This window comes from Coffea arabica, chromosome 8c (genome assembly GCF_036785885.1).
Source record: "Coffea arabica cultivar ET-39 chromosome 8c, Coffea Arabica ET-39 HiFi, whole genome shotgun sequence".
Classification (NCBI taxonomy): Eukaryota; Viridiplantae; Streptophyta; class Magnoliopsida; order Gentianales; family Rubiaceae; genus Coffea; species Coffea arabica.
In genome coordinates, this window is record NC_092325.1 from 914953 (window position 1) to 937171 (window position 22219).

At 39.5% G+C, this 22219-nt stretch overlaps 3 protein-coding genes across 4 annotated transcripts; 2 read left to right on the forward strand and 1 right to left on the reverse strand.

Annotated features, from left to right (window-relative positions):
- Positions 1-4525: 4525 nt before the first annotated feature.
- On the forward strand, positions 4526-8378 carry LOC113707353 (probable receptor-like protein kinase At1g80640). Its single transcript, XM_027229633.2, has 10 exons — positions 4526-4842; positions 5447-5620; positions 5753-6003; positions 6099-6231; positions 6322-6385; positions 6473-6569; positions 6714-6816; positions 7416-7534; positions 7619-7708; positions 8041-8378. The coding sequence occupies exons 1-10, from the start codon at positions 4650-4652 to the stop codon at positions 8203-8205; spliced, it is 1389 nt and encodes a 462-aa protein (XP_027085434.1). The 5' UTR covers positions 4526-4649; the 3' UTR covers positions 8206-8378.
- An 879-nt stretch (positions 8379-9257) lies between these two features.
- On the reverse strand, positions 9258-15411 carry LOC113707352 (aspartate aminotransferase, chloroplastic). 2 transcript variants are annotated; one of them, XM_027229631.2, is made up of 12 exons: positions 15220-15411; positions 14745-14841; positions 14529-14606; positions 13569-13763; positions 13331-13369; positions 13155-13244; positions 12935-13043; positions 12750-12859; positions 11823-11966; positions 10801-10967; positions 9959-10223; positions 9258-9708 (listed from the first exon to the last, which is right to left on the reverse strand). In XM_027229631.2, the coding sequence occupies exons 2-12, from the start codon at positions 14811-14813 to the stop codon at positions 9577-9579; spliced, it is 1398 nt and encodes a 465-aa protein (XP_027085432.1). In that variant the 5' UTR covers positions 14814-14841; positions 15220-15411; the 3' UTR covers positions 9258-9576. The 2 variants fall into 2 exon arrangements, with proteins under 2 accessions (XP_027085432.1, XP_027085431.1); XM_027229630.2 differs by having other exon boundaries at positions 15157-15368.
- A 4038-nt stretch (positions 15412-19449) lies between these two features.
- On the forward strand, positions 19450-20840 carry LOC113706519 (ethylene-responsive transcription factor ERF003-like). The gene is made up of 2 exons (XM_027228441.2): positions 19450-19736; positions 19883-20840. The coding sequence occupies exons 1-2, from the start codon at positions 19654-19656 to the stop codon at positions 20379-20381; spliced, it is 582 nt and encodes a 193-aa protein (XP_027084242.1). The 5' UTR covers positions 19450-19653; the 3' UTR covers positions 20382-20840.
- Positions 20841-22219: the final 1379 nt, after the last annotated feature.

Sequence of the window (22219 nt, forward strand, 5' to 3'; positions counted from 1 at the left end):
TACTACTGCTGCACTGCAGCCATCGCCAAGATTCAGATTTTGCCAAATTTAGTGCAAGCTTTGGAAGACATTACACTGCTGACTAGTTCCAAGGTTCAACAAGATATGAAGTTATAAAGCTCGATCAGTGCGCATCTATCTATAGGCTGGTTCTGAAAGGCCAGCAATTTGAACAAATAGAACCCCAGGAGCGTGAGTTGCATTCAAGCATTAGAAATCTTGATCAGAGTGGTGAAACGTTAGTAGATCCAAACACCCATTCTCCCTGCTGGTTGACTAAACTTCAGTTGGCAACAGCTAATGCTCGCGTTGGAAGATGTATAGTCCCAGTAGTATAGCGTAGACTATATATATATATAGAAAAGGCGAGAGGAAATCAACCAGTAAAAGACTACAAAAGGACTCTCTTCTACTATACAGAATTGGTAAAAGAAACACATACATAACCAACAGACTTTCACGTAAGCACAAACAATGGAAATGGAGACTCGGTACTACACTACTATTGAATTTCAAGCCCCTATTAAACACCATACCATACCCATCTACAAGTGCAAAAGAACACCCTTAAAAGACTTGCTAAACAGCACAACAGGAGTCGAAAAGATCAGGTGCTAAAGACCTGGGTAAAAACGCTATACAAATACCTTGAAAATCTAGATGCCAATTCCGGCCGAGGCGCCAAACTCTAATCTATGAGTTAGATAAAGGAATTAGAAGAGAGAAGAGGAGGCGGACAAGACTTTAATAGATTTGCTTTGGTGATTCGCCTTCCCCTTGAAAAAATAAAGGAAGTTACTGCGAATCGGAGCAAACAATCCCCTCATCTTCAAATTCTTCATCAAAATCCCTTCTTTTTCTTTTTTAAACCAAGCATTCAGTGTCGGCCCGACCAATCAACTCATGACAGATCAAGCCTAAGAAGCCTCAGCAAATCGCTTGTAGCGTCATCATCGCTATTACTGTCAGTGGCGGCGTTGTCATCGTCCGTCAAGACGAGATTTTTCTTCCTGAAGAAGGCCGGGACGGGGAGAGAACTAGGCGGCGGCGAAGATATAAACGCGGATCCGGCGTAACAATCCGAGATCCGCTGGATCTGCTTCAATTCAGGCTCGGGGGCACTCAAGACGGCTAACTCGCGAGGAACTCCGGCGCCCATCTTCTTTTTCTTAGTAGTACTATTTGCAGGAGCTTTCTGAACTGGCGGCGACGGCGGCGGCTGCTCCTTCAGAGGAGTCAGATCTAAGGATGGCGGCGTCGTGGAGACGGGCAGCGCTTCGCCCCGCTTCAGAATCTTAATGGGACCCACCACAATCACGGGACCGTTACCGGTGGGCTTGGAGGAAGGGGAGGAGTTACGGGGGTGATTACTTCGCTTCGAAGGCAAGGTGGTACTTTTCTGAGGACTTCTCTTCCGGCGACTGCAAGATCTACTAGGAGCCGGATGAAGATTCCGGCGGGCAGAGTGAGATTTCATAGCCGGAGAAATGAACTGGTGGCGATGATGATTATGGTTGAACAAGTCTTGTGGGTGAAGAACTGCTACACCTCCCATGGGTGTTTTTTTTTTTTTTCCCAGTTCCAGCCAAAAAAAAAAAAGTAAAATGAAAAACAAAAGCTATAGCTTTTTTAACAGAAGCAAAATGAAAAAAGAAAAGAAAGAACTATAACTAGACGAACGACTGTTATTTACGCGAAGGTGTGAATGGAGGAGGACGGTAAGAAGAAATAGTCTGGCCTCTTCTGAAACAAGGTAGGCGGCCGGCGAGGGGGGAGAAAGAGAGAGAGAGTAAAGGGGAAGGAAGGATTTCTGTGAAGAAAATGATGACGTGGGAACAGGTGGGAGGGCTTTGACAAATAAATAATGTACGCAAAGCAAAGGCGGTGGTGTACCGTCGTGTTACGTGTACGTCAATAAATGGATGAAAAGTAAACGTGGCCACGCAAGAGAGGTGAAAGACAATAATATGGAGTTTTCGCAGACTTGCCCTTTTTCTACGTACGCGTGTTTGACGTTCCTAATCTACGGGTCGGGTCATGGGTGAGCTGTCCTGTCCTGTTTTGGTTTTGGACTCAAATCAAAATCCTTGTTCGATCAACCACCGTATTACCGTGCATGCATGCACTTATTAATAAAATAATTTATTAGATAGCGGAGAGCCAGATCAACAAACCAAACATCCTTTTTTGGAGAAAAACAAAAAACTTTCGAAGCCCCAGCTGTGACGGGCGGGAGCCAGCTTATCCCATAGGAATTAGGATAGATAATGCGGTTTGGACTCTGCATGCATGCGCTCCCGCCCAAGTCCTAACCAGCCGACTGACTTTTTTGTCACTGATTATTAATAATATAATAATTTTGCATCCCCACCACAACATAATAATATATTCTTCTAGGGTAATTTGTACACATTCCAGCCCTCCCCCACCTAATTCGGTTTCAATCCTCCGTTGTTGTTCTAAAGCAATTAATAATGATTTTTTGCTACTGCATATTAGTAGACAGTGGTATTACAACTACTCGGCATCCCTTTTAATTTTGCTACAAATCAACCTACAAAACAAAACGGATTAAGAGTGATTATGTTCGTTGAAACTCTACTACTATGATTATATAAGGGACTGCAGGTCGGATTATACAAATTTTAATTTGATTAACGTGAGTTTATAAGAGGCATATAAATATACCTTTAAGAGTGATGGATAAAAAAAAAAATCATTCTACTACTTATAATTAATGTTGGAGTGCTGCTACTTTTAAGCTTTTGTATCCAACCAATGATAATTACTACTTCGATGCCTATGTATAAATAAGTAATAATGGTTAATCCGGGGGAATCCTAGTATCCAATGATGACATGCTCTACAGAGATAGCAACAAATATATGTATCTATATTACATTAGCGTTCGAATATCCGTCTGTAGAGCGTAGACCATGTAGTAAAAGTGACGAACAGTGTTAACACGAAAATTACAAATAAATTGAACAAGCTTGAGTCGTGTTTGAAGAACGCTGTCCTAAGAAACTATTTCAGGATAGGATATTGACATGCTCTACAAAGATAGCAGCAAATATATGTATCTATATTACATTGGCGTTCGAATATCCGTCTGTAGAGTGTAGATCACTCCGTCAATGATGACAAAAATTGGAACCATCGGTAACAGATTTTTTTTTTTTTTTTTGGGAAATCCAGACTGAAGTGTGCTTTCAAGAACCTCCTGACCAGCTGCGAGGTGGGTAAGACACATGGACGTGTATAAGCAGTGTGAGACAAAGGCATGTGCTTTTATCTTTCCTCGGGCTCGGGTGGACGGATAAAAGCATGTGCTCGTTCCGACTAATGTAATGGAGGCGTAATAAGCTGGTGAATGCATTATTTATACAGCAGCAGTCCATAGCTCAAGCAAGCAATCAAGATTCAAGAACCAACCATTTTCACCTTCTTAGATGAAATCTGGATGCGAATGAACTTTGCGTAAGCGTAAGGGTCATCTTCGCCGCTTTATTCGTTGTGCTGTGCCTCTGTGTTTGGAGTGCAAACGAATCGAGCCGTTCGCGATTTAAGCTCGACTCGAGTTCGAGCTCAAAACATTAAGTTCGTTAGACTCGCGAGCTCGAGTATATATACATATATATATATATATATATATATATATTTTTTATTTTTAATAGTAAAATTACATTAATATTTTTAATATTTTATTATTTATTAAAAAAATATTATATTATTTATTTTTTTAAATAAAATAATTATTTTTTTATTATTTTCGAACTCAAGCTCGGCTCGAATCGAGTCGAGCTCGAGCTTGAAAATTACTAGCTCGTCGAGCTCGAGTTCGATGAAATTAAGTCAAGACTCGACTCGATAAGGTCAAAACTCAACTCGGCTTGTTTGCAACCTTAATCTCGAATCGAGTCGAGCTCGAGTTTGAAAATTACTAGCTCGTCGAGCTCGAGTTCGATGAAATTAAGTCAAGACTCAGACTCGATAAGGTCAAAACTCAACTCGGCTCATTTGCAACCTTAGTCTGTATGTGGGGGTAAAAGTGGACTTTGAGCAGCAGCAAAATTTGTTGATGCCCACCATCACCAACCCCAACTCCATCCCCACGGACTCGGTACGTTTATATTTTTATCATTTTACCTTCCCTTTTTTTTTTTTTTTTGGTTCTGAAAAATGCATGCTCACATGACAATGGCGAGCAGCCCGATTCTCCCAGAAATTGCCACAAACCCTGCCCGTCGGGTTATGTTATGCTGTCGTTCTTACCATTATGGATGAAAGAATAATGTAACCTCCCCTCCCTTTTGTATATTTGTGTCTCCTCCTCCTCCTGCCTAGTTTCTCCTCTCGGCTACTCCTTACCGTATGCTAACACTACTGAAAGTGTCTTTTAAAAAAAAAAAAAAGTAAATAAATAAATAAAGCATTGGGAGACCGAAACAGTATATAGAAATGGAAGATCCAAAAGAAGACATCTGCGGACGGTAATCTTCGTAGCAGCCTTCTTCGGAGGGAAAGAGAAGGCTGAAGGTAGGGGCAGGGGGAGTGGGGTTATCTTCTCTCTGTCTATTTTTGAGGCAATAATCCCGGGCCCTTTTAACAGTCAAGGAGGAAAAAAAAAAAAGAGAAAAAACTCTACCATGAACATAAAAGATTCTTGCTTTTCTGATCCGCCCTTTTTCCTTTTGCGGACCCTTTTGGATATATTACTACAGTTATCAGCTACTGTTATCGTTCTTGTTGATTCTCGACCAGCCCCTCCTCTTTCTTCACCGGAAACTGCCCTCGTTTCTCCAATTAATGCTTCTATGGCACATTCCTCTCCAGGACCCGGTACTGCTACTACTTGAGCTGTATTCTTTTGTGAATTCCAAGTTTCCTTGTTCTTTCACTGTCACACAACTGCCTACGAAGAAAAGTACACGTTTGATGTGCTTTCTCCTCACTGTTATTTAATGTCATGATTTTGACACTTTGGCTGTTACTACTACTTACTGCTGCCTGGGTTTCTCTGACTCTTCCATCCTGGTTAACAGTTACTACTAGTGTTAGTTTTTCATCAAATTTTAAAATATTCAATGCCTCAGAGCCATCATTTTCATGGCATTTAATGCGATGATACCCAGAAAAGAAGAATATATATATATATATTATCTTTACATTAGACCCCCACCCATATGCGAGCGCTTTGTACTCACCCATGGGCTTTTACTAACTCCGACTCCTCAACAACTCTCTCTCCTTTCGTACTCTCTATTTGATCTGGTTTCTTTGCTGGTTCTGATTGATGGTCTTAGATCACTTGTTTTAGATATGTCTTCTGGGCTTCATTCTCAGTTTTTCCTTGCCATTTCTCTTACTACCACCACCACCACCACCATCAAAGCTCACAACTTTACCTCGGATTTCTTCTATAAACTGATATTGTAACCATCAGGGGTCCAAGCGGGAACCGAAAAGCACCACCAGATGGATTCCAACAGGAAATTGGTGATAGCACTCATTGCGGCTTCCACTGCACTTGGGTCAATCCTATTCTTGATGTTATTCTTTTGGATTTATCACAAAAAGCATACTAGCAAATCTCAGACCGACAGTTTACATAGCTCAGGTACTCTTAATTTTGCAATTAGTAATGCCTGATTTAATCCAGCCAACGGTTTGGGAGATTCTTTGAATGCTGCTTCATTTGTTTCTTGCTGTTTCTATCTGAGATTCTGTTTCTTGTTTGTTTCGCGTGAAGATGGCTTGGAAGGGCTTGCATTTGGTTCTTTTTTAGCAAAATACAATTCCTTGAAAGCTAGCTGCAGAAAAAGGTTTGTAGCTGTAATGGACTACAAGGCGCTACAAACAGCTACAAACAATTTCTGCCAAAGTGACATTTTGGGCGAAGGAGGATTTGGATGTGTATACAAGGCTCAATTGGATGATAATCAGTTTGCAGCTGTGAAGAGGTTAGATGGAGGAACTCAGGATGCCATAAGAGAATTTGAGGTGCATCTTTGTTTCTCTTTATTCTGCTCCCTTTGTTTTTGGATTGTCTCCGTAGCCCCTTATTGAAGTTGTTGAATTATCATTTTCTCTTGCAGACTGAGGTAGAGTTGTTGGGTCAAATTCAGCATCCAAATATAATTTCTTTGATAGGTTATAGCATTCACGGTGAAACAAGGCTTCTAGTTTACGAGTTGATGCAGAATGGATCTCTGGAAGCTCAGTTACATGGTAGAAATTTTATCGTTTTAGATAGTCCATGAATCCAAGGCACTGCAACTATGCCTAATAATTTGTTCTCTTTGGCTTCAATGCAACCAGGACCTTCTGGTGGATCAGCATTGACATGGCATCTTAGGATGAAAATTGCCCTTGATGTAGCTAGGTGGGTCTGTTAGGCAGCACACACCACTCATTTTTCAATTTAGTCCTCCAGTACCGAGACTAATTTATCTGCTAACTCTTTGACCAGAGGATTAGAATTTTTGCATGAGCACTGCCACCCAGCAGTGATCCATAGAGATCTGAAATCATCTAATATCCTTCTGGATTCAAATCTCAATGCTAAGGTAACACTCATATAGATTTCAAGAAGGCTCTGATGTGTCCTGTAAAATTTTTGCTCTGTTATTATTAATATTGCTGCTGTACACCTCAATCAGACTGCAAGGGATTCACCAAAACGCTTGTCTCTTTTTTGTTTTTGGATTCAGCTATCTGATTTTGGTCTTGCCATTCTTGATGGGGCTCAAAATAAGAACAACATCAAGCTTTCTGGAACCTTGGGCTATGTAGCTCCAGAGTACCTCTTAGATGGTATGCCATGGAAAAGTTTTACATTTTTACCCCTTAGACTTGTGTAGATTTTATCCCAAGTATCAGGGAGTGTGATTTCTGGAAACAACCAAATTAGGGAGTAAATTAATTAGCAATTTATGTTGTAGTTATCTTTAGGAAATTATAAAGCTAGTACATTGGCTGTGTATGTGCTTTTCATTTTCTTGGTTTAGGCTGCCCAATATAAACAAGTCATCCTTCCTAATTTTGTTGATTCTCTGTCATCTGGTTCATAATTGAACAGCCTGTAGTTGCTTCAAGCTTTCTCTCGGTTAATGTTCTTCATTCTTATAAGGTGGAAGCTAATCACATTTCATTTACCAGTAGTTTATCAAGAGGGTATGATCTGACATAACGAGTCTTGCTGATGGGATTTCTTCTGTTGAATTGTCATCCTTGCTGTGAAATTGCTTTGAGAATGTAAGAAGTAATTTATGTGAACTGGAATGTTTATCTAATCCTGAGCACCTCGCTTCACAATTTACTAATCATGGTTGATCTTAAACTAAACACGAGGCTCTTCGGTTAGGCTCTTAGATATAATTTTTATCAGGAAGTGTGTTTTGCTTCTTATACAGGTAAATTGACTGACAAGAGTGATGTTTATGCTTTTGGAGTGGTGCTTTTGGAGCTTCTCCTGAGAAGAAAGCCTGTGGAGAAGCTGGCACCAGCTCAATGCCAATCTATAGTCACATGGGTATGTTTTCATGTCTTTTTTGGCATGGATGTGCTGAAGTTACTGAAAACAAAAACCAGTGACAAAGGGTTTGTGTGATTGTAGGCTATGCCTCAGCTGACAGATAGATCAAAGCTTCCAAACATCGTGGATCCTGTGATTAGAAATGCTATGGATATAAAGCACTTATTCCAGGTAAGTTGGAGGAAAAGATGCATCTGTTTTGGTACTGGCGGAAGTAGAGCACGTTCTGCCATTTTAATATGCCTGACACGTTTTAGCATAACCTAGAACTTGGGAGAGCCATATCCAAGGTTGACTAGTGTGCCAAGAACAATTGTTACTTTAGTAAATTTGTACACATTTCATGTTGATCTAGGGGGCTTTCTCGGGCTTGTATATAAGCTTTAACATCAGCTGCCTTCAGCTCATATCAGAACTACTCTTTGATGTTTGTTTCACACAAATAGAAATTAGGAAAGCTTTCTGTGCTTATGTTCTGAAAAGAATGCACCGCATGCTTCCAGGTTGCTGCAGTCGCTGTGCTATGCGTGCAGCCTGAACCAAGCTATCGACCACTGATAACAGATGTGTTGCATTCCCTTGTTCCCCTTGTTCCTATGGAGCTTGGCGGGACGCTCAGAGTTGAACGACCTGCTTCTGTGACCTCTCTGTTGATTGATTCTACCTGAATGGTGATTTCATATTTTGCAGTCAGTCTTCTATTATGATGCAATGCAACTGTAGATCTTGGTGGTGCTCCTTAAAGTCTGCCAACACGATGCATGCCTTGCGGTAGATGATTCGTTCAGTTTTTAGGTAAAAGGGTGCTCCCCTTCCCTATGTCAAAGGTTTCTTCCCAAAACTCGGATATTCTGATCGTTGATGCAGATTGAAGCAGCTTAGATGTGGTTTCTTCTTTAACACGACAGTTGGAATACATCGATCGATGTAAATAGCGATAAACCGAAAACATGATCTTAATGAAGTTGGGAAACACACTTGAAGATTCATTTTACTTGTACAACATGAAATGCAAATTAAGCATGTTTCGTCTTAACTCAATAAATGATAGCCACCAAAGTTATCCTCTTTGCTTTTTTCCTTTTTTGGTTTGTTTGTTTGTTTGATTGAGGAGTCACCCCAGTTGCTGTCTAGCTCTCTCGTCCAGCTTCTTCATTCTCAAGGGATGCAATCATTCTGAGATGGCGACTGTTTAAGTGGTTTCGATCTTTTGGAATGCCAGGAAAGAAAGGTGAACATGATGAGAGATTGAAAATTTTCATTTTGCTTTTGAGAAAACATGTTGGCTTCTTTAGATACAGAGAAGCCACTTGCTAAAAAAGGTCTGCAGGATTATATCATCGGAATAAAGGAAAACCGTAATAAAGCACGAGAGCAATAGTAATGCATTTGTAAAGGCACTTTCCTTCCTGATTGAACAGATGTTTGGAGAACCACAGCAATGCCATTTACAGAACCCAAGAAAAAAGGGGAAAAGGAAAAGTTCACAGCCAACTGGGACGTGGCACTCGAAGTGCTGCAAAATGGGTTTTAACATTCCGAAGGGTTTTTAGAAAATAAAAAACAATTTTAAAAAAACTCCTTCAGAATGATTTCTTTGTGGCAGAAACTTATGTATGATTAAAAGAACAGCATAGACGACAATGTTAATAATCCAGTAAAAACTTGGGCGAAAAACAAAAAAAAAAAAAAGTGGACATATTCTGTTAATAGTCCCACCTCAGCTGGAATCTTGTTCGCACAATTATTAAATTGGACCAAACACTTCCACGGGTAATGCTTTTTACAACAAGACCCACATTTACACTGCAACAAGAAAGCTTTTTACTTGTGCCTGCACTGAATCACTCTCGTGCTCATTTGCTTACCAAAAGTGTATATCTGAAATTTGGTACCACTCTTCCAGAAGTCCAGAAAGGGATCCACCGGACAAAAATTTATGATGAATTATTGCATCATGTCTTTAAGTTTAGAACTTTAACGAATGTAAAAACAAAAAATTTCAGAACTCCACCAGCTAGTTAGCTCCCCAATCTTCTCTAGCTAACATTGTGGTACGAATCAAAGATAGCATCTGCAAGATATTCGCATTTGGCTGAAGATAATCCAGCTAAAGATATTCTTCCATCCTTTGTCATGTACACATGCCACTTGTTGGTCATGTTGTCACTCTGCTTAGAAGGACATTAAAAGCATCAGTATGATACCCTGAAATTTAAATGCATCTGGGCATATAGGATTGATGACTGACTTGAAAAGTAAAACGAAACATTTCGAGTCTTAGTCAATTGGGAAAAAATGCAAAAAATCAAATCTTTTGCGCGCACTGCAACAAGAAGAATATTTTTTTTCCCAAGCTTATTCCTGAAAACAAACTATCAGAAGCCACATCCGAGTGTAAGGTAACAGAAAGGATAATACCTGTGCTTTATTCAAGCCTGTGAAGGAAAACATGCCAATCTGCCTGAGAATGAATGACCAGTCCTTTCCACTCTTATCCTTTGCACGGAGGCTGTCATAGAGTTTCTGTCTCACGCTCTTAATTCTTCCAGCCATTACTTCCATCTCCTCTTTCCATTCATTGAAGAGCTCCGGATCGCCCACAACATTAGCAACAATCCTGGCCCCATGAACGGGTGGATTTGAGTACATTGGTCGTGCCAGCCTTTTTATTTGGCTCTTTACCCTGTAAACAGAATCACTTAATACTAGTATACTTGTCTCCGCAAATTCTGTCAGTTCAATGGGTAAAAAACCTATTTGGAGTACACTGATCTCAAATCCCGGGAAATGCTTTTTCACAACCACCATGCTTCAGAAACCTATCTTGAAGGATAAACCTAAATTGGACAGATCAATAAAGATACTACGGTTTGGACTCGTAGACAGCATGGATAGGCTTGGAAAATTATACTTGGGAAGAGTGTTCTGCCGGAAATCAAGATGGCAATATAGTTTCTACCGGCTTAAAACTAGTCACTACACCAGTAGTTATTATGCATTTAGACCTGGACAATGCTCAATTCATTCAGATAAGAGTAACATTAGTTGAGCTAAAGCAGTACTAAATCTTGAAGGACCAGAATTCCTAAAATTGTGTCTATGTTGATTACAGTATCTTTTGAACATAATAATGCTTCTCAGGATACATGCACCAGACATTAGTTCCCAATTTGAATGCGTGCAGTAAATATAATTTTCAGGGCAAACAACTAATCAGATTCCAGAATAGAAAAACTATAAGTACTTTTTGGTTGACGTACCTTGTTGCTGCATCTGCAGAAGAGCAGACAATATTGATTGCTCCAATCCTTTCAGCATAAAGACCCAAGTTTTTGCTATATGACTGAGCAACTAAAAGTTCCAAGCCACGAGCAGCAAAGAGTCGCACAGATGATGCATCTACATCAAGGCTACCACTTGCAAATCCCTGCAGCCAAACACAGATTTTGAAATTTAACCCTGAAAGAAAATTTGCCATCTGAAATATTATCCTGTTAATAATTTCCACGGAAACTTTAATATGCATTCTATAGATTTCATGAGTTCTTAACCCTCATTGTGAGACTTATCTATGAAAGATCATATACATCCAATCATTTAGTATATATGCACAATGAAAGCAATCAATAAAGCTCTACTTGAACCGTTCAGTTTAAGTTTGACTAAATTTAATTCTCACTGGATTACAGAGAAGCTTGATCAAATTCAAACCTAATTAATTGGATTAGTCAATTCTGTAGCTGAAATCAAGCACATCACATATTGGTTAATAACTCATGAGGCAGGATCAAATAGATATTTATTTTGCATACGTAGGCATGCCATATGCCAAATTGCATTTAACGAATCATGATGATTCCTTGTAACATAACGAACCAAACCATAGTGGTCTGCCAATAAATATTTAAGGGAAAAAAACTCAAAAGTACAAAGTTCAGAAAACAAGGAGAAATATAAAATGCTTGAGTCAAGCACGAAATAAGAGAATATAGTATCTACTGAAACCTAAAACCTGAGCTCAATGTATTTTAAGCTCAAATTTAAGCCTGATTCATATTTGAACAAATGGAGCCTAATCCAATGAGGGCTTAATTCATGTGCTACCTTTTCCAGCATTACATTTTCTCTTGTTTGATTAAACCTAGATGTATAAATTATAGTCACTGGAATTAAAAAACTCCAAATGTTTCAGCATACTTTTCACCGGAGACTAAGCAAAATGAAAGTTGAACATTTGCTTAGAGTAAAATACACAAAATCTCAAGCAACCAGAAAGATTTACCTGATAAGCAACATCGAAAAAGGGAATATGGTTTTTCTCCTGAATGACATCAGCAATGATTTCCCATTGCTCAGGGGTTGGATCAATACCTGTTGGATTGTGGGCACAACCATGAAGCAACACAAATGATCCTTCTGGGGCTGCCTGATAAGAAGGACACGAATAGTTTAGACTGAAGTGTTTTAAACGAGACAATGAAAGATATAAGCCTAATACAATACATGCATTTTCTTTTCATCACTCAGAAATAAAAATGAGAGAGCAGGAATCAAATGGTGGTTGCTAGAAGGCGAAATCAGCACCTTTCTGTATTTCAGGAAAAAGTGCAGCTAATCAATGAGGAGAAGGAAGCAAAAGATTTTTAAGGGTTATCTATGGTAAGTGCTGTGGTTCTGCCAGCTATATCATAAGGATATAATGCAACCTCTGAACTGCTTTTTCAGTCAGCTTTTGTCACTTTTAAAACTTTAAAAATCCCAAATCACAAAGTTAAAAGGGACCTGCCTTATGGATTCTGATTTTGAGCTTTTCTAAAATCAACTTTTGAAAACATCAAAATCAAATGAGAACAGGCCCAGACCCAATCAATAGTATTCTTGAAAATTAAAAGCCTAAGAGGAGGAAAAAGGATACAAACGGGCAAACAATGAGATATATGCTGAACATTCAATCCTAAAAAAAATGAAAAGCAGGTTCAAGCAGGCATTGCCAAGATAGTCATAAATGACAATGCTTTGCAAAGCTCTGATATAATGAGCAGCAAAAAAGGTTTTGTACAACCTACTACAAGTTTAATGGGCTATCACAGTCTCAGAGAAACTATATGATGAATATAAGCATTCCTTCTCGAATAAGAGGCGTACTCGTTGAAAGCATTGGGCTTGGAAAATTGTTTTATTGGCAGCTAGGTGTATGGGTTACACAAACCTTTATGTCAGCTATCATCCCATCAAAATCCAAGCCAACAGTACTGGGGTCATAATACCGATATTCTGACCAAGGTACTCTAGCATCATTGAAGATATTCTTGTGATTTCCTGTGGAGACATTTGATTTACACTCCATGTACTGAGAGAAGTTCTAGAAAAGCTCAGGGAAATTAGAAAACACACCCCAGGATGGTGATGATATCAGAACTTTTGCACCAGGAAAATATCGTTCTATAAGAGCAGCAGCAAGTCGAAGTGAGCCCGTCCCTGAAAGACCTTGAACAGTAGCAACCTGGAATACTCCCAAAAAAAGGGAACCAACAGTGACATATGAGCATTGGACAGAAAGATGTTTTGACAAAACCATTTTGGTAAGAAGCAGATAAAAGGAAAATGAATGTACTCTCTGCTCCAGAATCAGTGGGTTATTGGCTCCAAGCAGCAGCTCAGCTGTAACCTTGTTAAATGAAGCCAAACCTTCGATTGGAAGATACTACAAATTTTTGTTAAAAAGTTCGTAAGAAAATCATAAAAATAAGATGGTGTTAGTTCAGATATTTGGTTCATTTTATTAGTTACCTCTTTGTTTTCTCCCCTCTCTAGCATTAGTTTTTCTGCCTGCATGCAAGTTTCAATACTGATTAACCGGTGTAATGTCAAAAGAACAATGTCAGATAGGCCATGGTGAAATGAAGATGGAAGAATACGTCATTTTTGCAATAGAGGGAAAGCAAGTGAGAACAAAAGAAGGGGGGGGGGGGGGGGGGAAGGTACAGCCTAGTGCCATTTGGTCTACAAAAAGAAAGAAGGAAATCACCTTCTTCACAACATTAAGCACATAAGGTTGAAGATCTTCTGTACGATAGGCTCCTACACCAAGGTTCAGCTTCATTTCATTTGTGTCTGCTCTAAATGCTTCAGATACACCAAGGATAGGGTCAGGAGGAGCCATGGTTATGCTCTCAAATCGAGAGACATTGAGAGCAACCGCCATGGTTGTCCGAGTGAAAGACTGCAAGAAAAATTAAAACACAAATAAGATCAAAGGCCCAAAACATCAAATCCCATAGGTTTCACTGTTTGTCCACCACTTCTGATCGTACAATAGGCTAGCAGGATTTATTTTAAACAGGAAAACCATGAATGGATGTTATCACAGACAGGGGGGAGTGGGAGGCGGAATAAATTGGTTAGCTAGCTGTGGTGTAGTTAGAAGGCCATAACATCAGCTGACCAAGTAAATGATAACATGATGAATGTGAACAGATGACGAATGTGAGGCACTAATTTATTGAGAAACTGTAGAAATATTTATAAATTGGCATGGGTTTGTAACAATGTGCGATAGTTAATTTAAATGTGAAGAAGTTTGACATGCATGCCTCAACTTGGTAGTAAAGACTTCAAAGCCTCAGTTTAATGCATTGACATCCCAAATGAGTGAATTGCTAAAAAGAACTGAGTAAGAGCAAGGCTGGTGGCCTTTAGGGAGTGAAATTAAGCCGCAGGTCAACATCATGCTCATTTAGTCATAAATTAGCCCAGCAGCAAGAGAACCCATTTGAAGCAGAAAGTAAAGACGTTTTCTCTGAACATTAGGGGAGTAAGTGGAGAGCAAACATTAGTAGTAATAATAGAAAAGCTGGAAACTTTGAACCAGAAAAGGAAACAACTGAATGCCCCCAATGAAATCGAGAAGAAATGGGATAGATTGATATAATAAGTTTGACAATAATACTGCAATTTTGGAAGAGGAGGAAAAATATATAAGCAACACCTCAGTATTGACGAAACGCTTCCCAAAGACAGAAGCTTGATTCAATAGCTTAGGCTTTCCAGCAGCAGCAGCACCACCCTGCTTAATATAAACGGGGGCAAAGACAAACAAACACCATCATATGCATCCTCATTCTATTTTTCAAAAGATTACAACCACGAACAAAAAAGAAATGCTGATATTCAAATGAAAGGGACCGGAGGATAATTGAGTTACCTTAAAGTGATGGGGCAAAGATAAGGAAGATGAAGAAGGACAAGTAAGAGACAGCATTCCTGACGCCATCTGATGATGATCCTCCACTCCTAGATCACTGATCCCCAACACCAACTATTAATATTAATTCACCGATCTCACTCCTACCCAGCCTCCAACACAAGCAACAAAAAGTAGAGAGACAGAGGAGGGAATAGATTGGAGAATGTGGAAGCTCAAAAATTTATGGATTTGATTATACAGAGTGGAGGCGTCACTATTAAAAATCTTAAATGTCAAGGAGACAGTTAGTTTGTGTTATCTAAAAACACCGAACCAAACACGCAAGTAAGTGCACGAAAAGCGAGATTAACGTAGCAGTCCAATATACTCTATTTATTAGCGTATTATAAAGATTACTAATAAAACTGACCGAGGAAGCAGCACTGCTGATTGCACAGCAGTTATGAATGGAGTTAAGAAATGAGGCGGAGACCTGTTTCTGTTCGTAGTATAAAAAAAAAAGAACCCTTTTTCTTTCTTGCAGAGCTGCTGCACTGCTTGCTGATCAACGTAGTAAACAGCTGGGAGCGAGGCGACGATGAAAACCAGGGATGAGGCGCCGGCCACCTGTACCGCTGTTAATCAATCATCATCTTTTTGATTTCTTCACCAGTTTTATTTCTTTTTTTGTTTTCTGGGGTGGGGGCTCTAAATAGTTTGTTATTACTATTAAGTACGTAGCAGTAGTATTATTATTTCATGATGCTGATAAATCCACAAGGGGCACGGACCCGCAACCGTTCCTAGCTATTTTGGCCATTTTTAATCGGGTGTAACTTTAGTTGTATACGGAATAATTTTATTTGCACAACGTGTAATTTTAGTACAAAATTTCATGAATTTCACGTACAGTGTTAAAATCGATGCACAACTTGTAATCTGAATCGCACAAAATTTTTTTGGCTAAATCATGGCCATCCCTGATAAATAATGCCAATTTTCTGATTTACCACATCAACCAGCTGCTGCTTGATCAGTTAGTAGTGCGTTGACTACACTGGTTGCCTATGGGGGGCCATTGGAGATTGGACTACTCCAATTCCTTCCTGTATGAAACTGCCCATTCATGTGAGTTAGAATAGATTGAGCTATAGGTGGGCCATTCATTCTGATTCTGCCCATTCATCTGCTCTATTGGACCGTCATGTGGATCGGACGACCACTACTCCTCCCGCACTGCTTGTCCACATATCTATTCCAACTGTGTGTTTTCTAACACTACTACGAAATTTCTAGGTGGGCTTCCAGTTCATGTATGTCTAGGTGGGCCATAATTCCATATTTGACTGCCACTCGACATCAGATGGACCGAAGAAGATGACCTCTGTCCATTGTAACAAGACGGCCCAACAAAACCTTCCGTAGTTAAGTGGTTTGTATTGTTATGCCCAGAATTTGCACATTCTGTTTCAATCCTTTGACGTTTACCCCTTCTGCTGATGTGGGCCATTCTGCAAAGTTGGAAATCAATCCTGTATCCATTCCCACAGTAGCACTTTTCGATGTCGAATGCGATGTATTATGTATATGCAATTGCATATGAGTTAAAAACATGCTTCCAAAGTGCGATTTCAAAACATGTTTTTTACCAATGGACCATCCAAACACGCACACATTACGTGTTCATTTACTCGTCTGTTTGGGTCCGCATAGAGGAAAATGGTTCTTGAGGAGGACCGCTACAGTTCCTTAGGGAATGATTCCCTCTGTGCTTTAGGGAATGATTCCCACTTCCACATCACATGTGTAAAATCGTCAAGGAAAAAAGAAAGGGTGGTAACGATAAGGGCAAGAAGAAAATGAGAAGGATGCACATGCAAATCTGATGCATCACTTTCGTGTTATATACAGCTAATGATGAGCTTGAATATCGGTATCCCCCAAAATTATACATACATATACATACATACATATATATATATATATATATATATATATATATATATATATATACATAAAATAAAAATGTTGAACAGGATCAGTGGCGACAAATCCCATGGACTGCGGGAGAATTAAGGAAAAAGGAGGGCCTAATCTACTGCTTATCACATCCCTAGCTTTCTCGTTTCTAACTGGAACCGCGTGAGGCCAGTTCAATCTCTCTGTTAAGAAACATGTTAGTCCAATAGAAAAATTTGCAGAGCTACAGCAGCATAAGTTTCAAAGTTACATAAAGTTACGTATGTAACCCTGTAAACTATATATTATATACATGCATACATATATTCAAAAGAAAACAACAAAGTGCACATGCAGAGAGCAAAGCGTCGGGATCGCTCTGACAGGGACTCCTGAACCGCGTCGTCGTCGTCGTCGTCCCCCTCAAGTAACTGCAGGGAGGGAGGGGTGAGGGAGTCGGGGTGGGGAGGAGCCTTTCAATTTCATCACCCCGCGTCGGGATATTGTCACCTCGTCGCCCATCTGCTGTTTGTATACATGAGAGACCACTGCGTGTAATTAATATGCTTTCTGCAAAATCTGTCCAGTAGGTTCAACTTTTTTCTTTCCTTTTTTTTTTTTTTTTGTATTATGCTAATTTTGTATTTTAATAAACAATATTGGATTTTGAATATTCAACCTTATATTTATACTTAAATCTGTTACACTCGCACATTTATCTGAAGTAACGATTTATAAATTTATTACTCGCATAATATATATTAGTATCAAATACTCCTCAATTAATTGTTTATTCTTGAGCAAAGAAATAATAAACAATAAAGAAAAATAATGTTATTCGTTTTTGAATTATATTGTTAGGATAATCATTAATTTATTTGATAATTACTGTTGGTGTTAAATTTTTTACATATATATATGCTACTCTTCTTAATTGTTGTGTACTCCACTTTTTAATTAGTTGACCGCTTTGTCATAATTCTAATGGTCTACGTGCATATTAGCTGTGAAGCAAGAAACAAGACAAGAGATTATGGTGTCATTTTCTGAAATTCCTCATATCCATTTTTAATTCCATTCTTTCTTTTTCCTTAATCTGTCTATGTGTGTGATTAACTTTCCTCTCCTTGACTTTCTAACCAAATGAGTCGTGAGCGGCTTTGAATAAGAAGAAGAGTATAAAGTAAACATAAACATGCTTAGAACCACGGATATGTAGGACAAAAAGAGAAGGGCCGGGGAACATATTGTTGCTCAACAATCAGAACCCATACATCCAATTCCGTTGCCACAAAGCAAGCAGTATGTTGTACATGGCACATTATGCACAAAGTAGTAGTGCAGATGAGATGATGATCATCAGCACAAGAACAGATGTTCTCTGCTCGCTGTGGCTTTGATCAGTTCATTCATATGGTATCCTTAATAATGTCAACAATAAAGACAGGCCGTATGAATATTATGTACAGGGTGCATCATATGGTATCCTTGTCTGGGATCTAAAATTAACTAACTGCAAGCCCTTCCACTGTGTAAGGTTTTTTTTTTTTTTTTCTCTCTTTTCTGGAAGGGGATTCGTACTAAATGATGGATTGGGATGATCGATTACTGGAATTATAATGGTCCCAGCCTCTTTATTCCTTGTGTCCCAACCCTACCTGGGAGTACCGAATCATTCACGAGGATTCATGCCTCTACAGTACACACGCTAGATGCATACATTACATATACTGGTTACATGTTTGACCAGGTCACCATTCTTCTCAGGATTTGCTTTGTATTCTAATTCTACTTCTACTATTTAATAATTCGATCTGTCCCGTATCCAATCATCTTCCTTGGTCGGCATCTAATTCCTCGTCCTGCATGCTGCGGGTAACCTGAAATGTGATATGAATTATTAATATCGGATAAAGACCTGTGACTTCTCTCTCTAAAAATGCTGCTGATCATCCATTCCTGGTTTTCATTTTCAGCTGCTGCTGCTTCCTCTTCTTCTTCTTTTATGCTGGCTCCCCCGTCAAGAAGATTAAAGAAACTAAACTTTACTACGCTTTATCGATCGGCATGCAGCATATTGAGTCTTCTTGGGGTGTCCTAATAAGCTTCACTTGGTTAATTTGTATCCTAATAAAAAGAGTACCAAATGAATAGAAGAACCTTTTACTGATATTGATATTGATATTGATATGTGGGGCGGGCATATGTGACCAAAAAAACAGGCCTAAAAAACTCAATAATATTTTTCTGGGAGCAACCGTACGTTGTCGTCGGTCTTGACCAATAAGAATAACAATATTAGCGGATGTAGCAGTAATGAAAAGGTGCGTTGGGAGTATTGGTGATCCATCCGGAAATGTTCACATGCAGAATCTACGAGACAATGACCTGATGATAATTTGTTCAACTTCAGCACAGGGGAAGGCAATCAGGAAACTGGGCAACAAAAGGTAGAGTTGTGAATTGAATTTGGTCCCTTTCTTTCTAAAATCCCCTCCCCTGTTTACTAACAAGTAATATTAATTAGTATATTGGTTGTCACTTCAAATAAGCCAGCGGGCCACGACTAGCAGCAGCAGTAGAAAGAGGCCCCCCCGCCATGAGGATGAGGGAGGGCGGACCCAGTTGCCTAAATTGGTTGCCAGAACAGAAGGCCAAGGAAAGAAAGGGATGGAGCACTTTTTCCACTGCATGTCTCCTAACGAACCCAACTACAAAAACCACTGCCACCACCCTCTCTTCCTCCCTCATTCTCTCCACTCCATTCATATCGATCCCTCCTCACTGAGGATTCCTACTAAACTCTTTCCCCATTGAGGATCGATTGGATCACATTCTATTATTGATTACTGCAACACTACAGCTGACAGAGAGAGAGAGAGAGCTAGCTGCAGGAAGGAAACCCAAAAAAGAAAGACTTCTTCATTTAAACTACTACTACTACTACTGCTGCTACTATCAAATATCAATGGCTCGACCTCAACAACGATACCGGGGCGTTAGGCAGAGGCATTGGGGATCTTGGGTCTCCGAAATTCGCCATCCTATATTGTGAGCCAGTATATGTTTTTTCTTTTTGATGTTAACCAAAAAAAAAAAAAAAAACGACATAATTAAAGTTGTATTCATTCATTCATGAAATAAAGATGCGTGCGTATGTATGTACATATGATGATGATATTTGTGGTGTGGTGCAGGAAGACGAGGATATGGTTAGGAACATTTGAGACAGCGGAAGATGCGGCAAGAGCGTACGATGAAGCAGCGCGTCTAATGTGCGGACCCAGAGCCAGATCCAATTTCCCTTACAACCCAAATGCTCCTCAGACCTCGTCCTCAAAGCTCCTCTCTGCTACTTTGACCGCTAAGTTGCACAAGTGTTACATGGCTTCCCTCCAAATCACCAAACAACACCAGCAGCTCCACCTGCGCCAACAGACGACTGATCACCACAAAATTCATTTCACTTCCACTGCGGCGGCGGTTGCTTCCGGTTCACCTAACTGCCACAACATTAATATTGGCGGTGGAAATAATAACGATCATGAAAAGGGTGTCTTGTCTTCGGGGTCCGGAGTGGTGCAGCAGGAGGCGTCGGCGGACCACCAGTTCGTTAAGCAACTTGAAGAAGATGATCACATAGAACAGATGATTCAAGAACTGCTGGACTACGAGTCCTCCTTGGAGCTCTGCTAGATCTCACAAATTAACTCTCACCTCCTCAGGTGCCGCTAGCTGCTACCGAAATTTGAAAGCATTCCGCCCGACTAGTCTCTAGTTTGCTGCCTAATTTTTTGTTGTTAACCCTTCCCGTCCGGGCTCCCCCCATCCATTTTGATCATTCAATTTTTTTTTGCCATGCACATTATTAATCAATTAGTAATTAATTAGGCACTACGTACGTACGCTAGCTCATTCAGCTATGAGCTCCTCCCTCCATCAACCATCATCATCTCAGCTTCCTAGAATCTCCGTTTCAAATTCTGAGCGACCCCAATCCCAGTTCCAGAGCCCGTGTCCGCGTGGTAGTGTGAAAATGTATTGGAGAGGATACGTCCAATCCTTATCCTATCATGGTTGTACAGTACTTTGCCATGCTAATGACTTGATGTTATAACAACTGCCACCATCCATATATTGGACCATTCATCGATCCATTGTTTGTTTATTAACACTACAGTGAGAGAGAAATTCAGACGCGACGTGTTTCCTATTATCGGACCGCCAATTACGGCAGATATATGGATTCCACTACTACTAACTAGTCGAGTCCACAACTGCTGCTTAAATTTCTTTTGTTCAAAGAACAGAACTAATCCTTTTGTTCCTTTTGTTTTCTCCCAATCATCCCAAACTCGCATGCACCGTTGACTCGATTAACGAATGAATAATCTCTGTCAAATTAATTAACGCTGATCCACCCACTGATGAATTAGTCAAGCTTGCTAACTATGCATGGCGCTAGCTTCTTCACCTTACCAAAACTACTCTGCTCTTCTCAGTGTTCCAGTACACATAAAGATTCATCATATGCAGTAATTAGATTGCCATTAATAATAATGTTTCCTCTATAACTATTTAGGACCACAAGACATGGGCCGCACTCTCGGCTTGTTCCTTTGACAATTGCGCACCAAGTGAACAGCCATTCCTTTTTACATTTGCTCAAATATTGAAATCTGCTCTGTCGCTCTCACATGAACTGGCACAGGCAGACTATAAAGTCTCTCTTTTGGAAAACAAGGATATTTTCCAAGTGTCGTAACATATGTAATAAAAATTCAAAAAAAAAAGTCTCCTGCCAACTGTTTTTATCCAAATTTAAATTTTGGGCCATATCCTGAAACAATTCGATGTAAATCTCGTCAGTGCTGCGTATAGTTATAGCATTTAGGTGCGCAGACAGAAATTGAAACTGAGTATATCTTTTTAGATAACCTTCTTGTTCTCCTCAGTATATCTTTTTAGCTCAGCAAATGTAGGAGGACATTTTTTTACTGAGAACTTACCGAGGAAGGAAAATATTTTTTTTTTTCAATTCTTATAATCTCATGCGATGTTTAGGCTTAGGCAGCTGTTTTGCTGATTTCCCAACTTGTGGCTAATTTTGGCAACACCGTGTGAATAATAAATAGACTGATTTGTAGGTATACTTACTTTCATGCCTTGTACTCTTTGCAGACGCTTCCAAACCTTATCTAATTATGGACGTCAAACAATATTTTAGTAGTTAAAGGGGACGAGAGAAACGAAAATACAAAACCCAAGAAAATTGCCATGCCAATATTTAATTTGTTAGTTTCAATCTATTCCTAAGCAAGACTTCACTAATTAAGAATAAAAAGAAATGTAATTTAGTTCAAGAGAGCTAATTAATGAACCATCCCCACAGTAGAGTACGTAGTATATATCATTCAGCTGAGCCACCACCATCCCCTAGCTACCACCCTTTTTTTTTCTTTCTTTCTTTCTTTTTTATTAAGTGGGTATAATATTCTCCTGATGCGTACTGAGGTTTTGTTATCACTAAAACT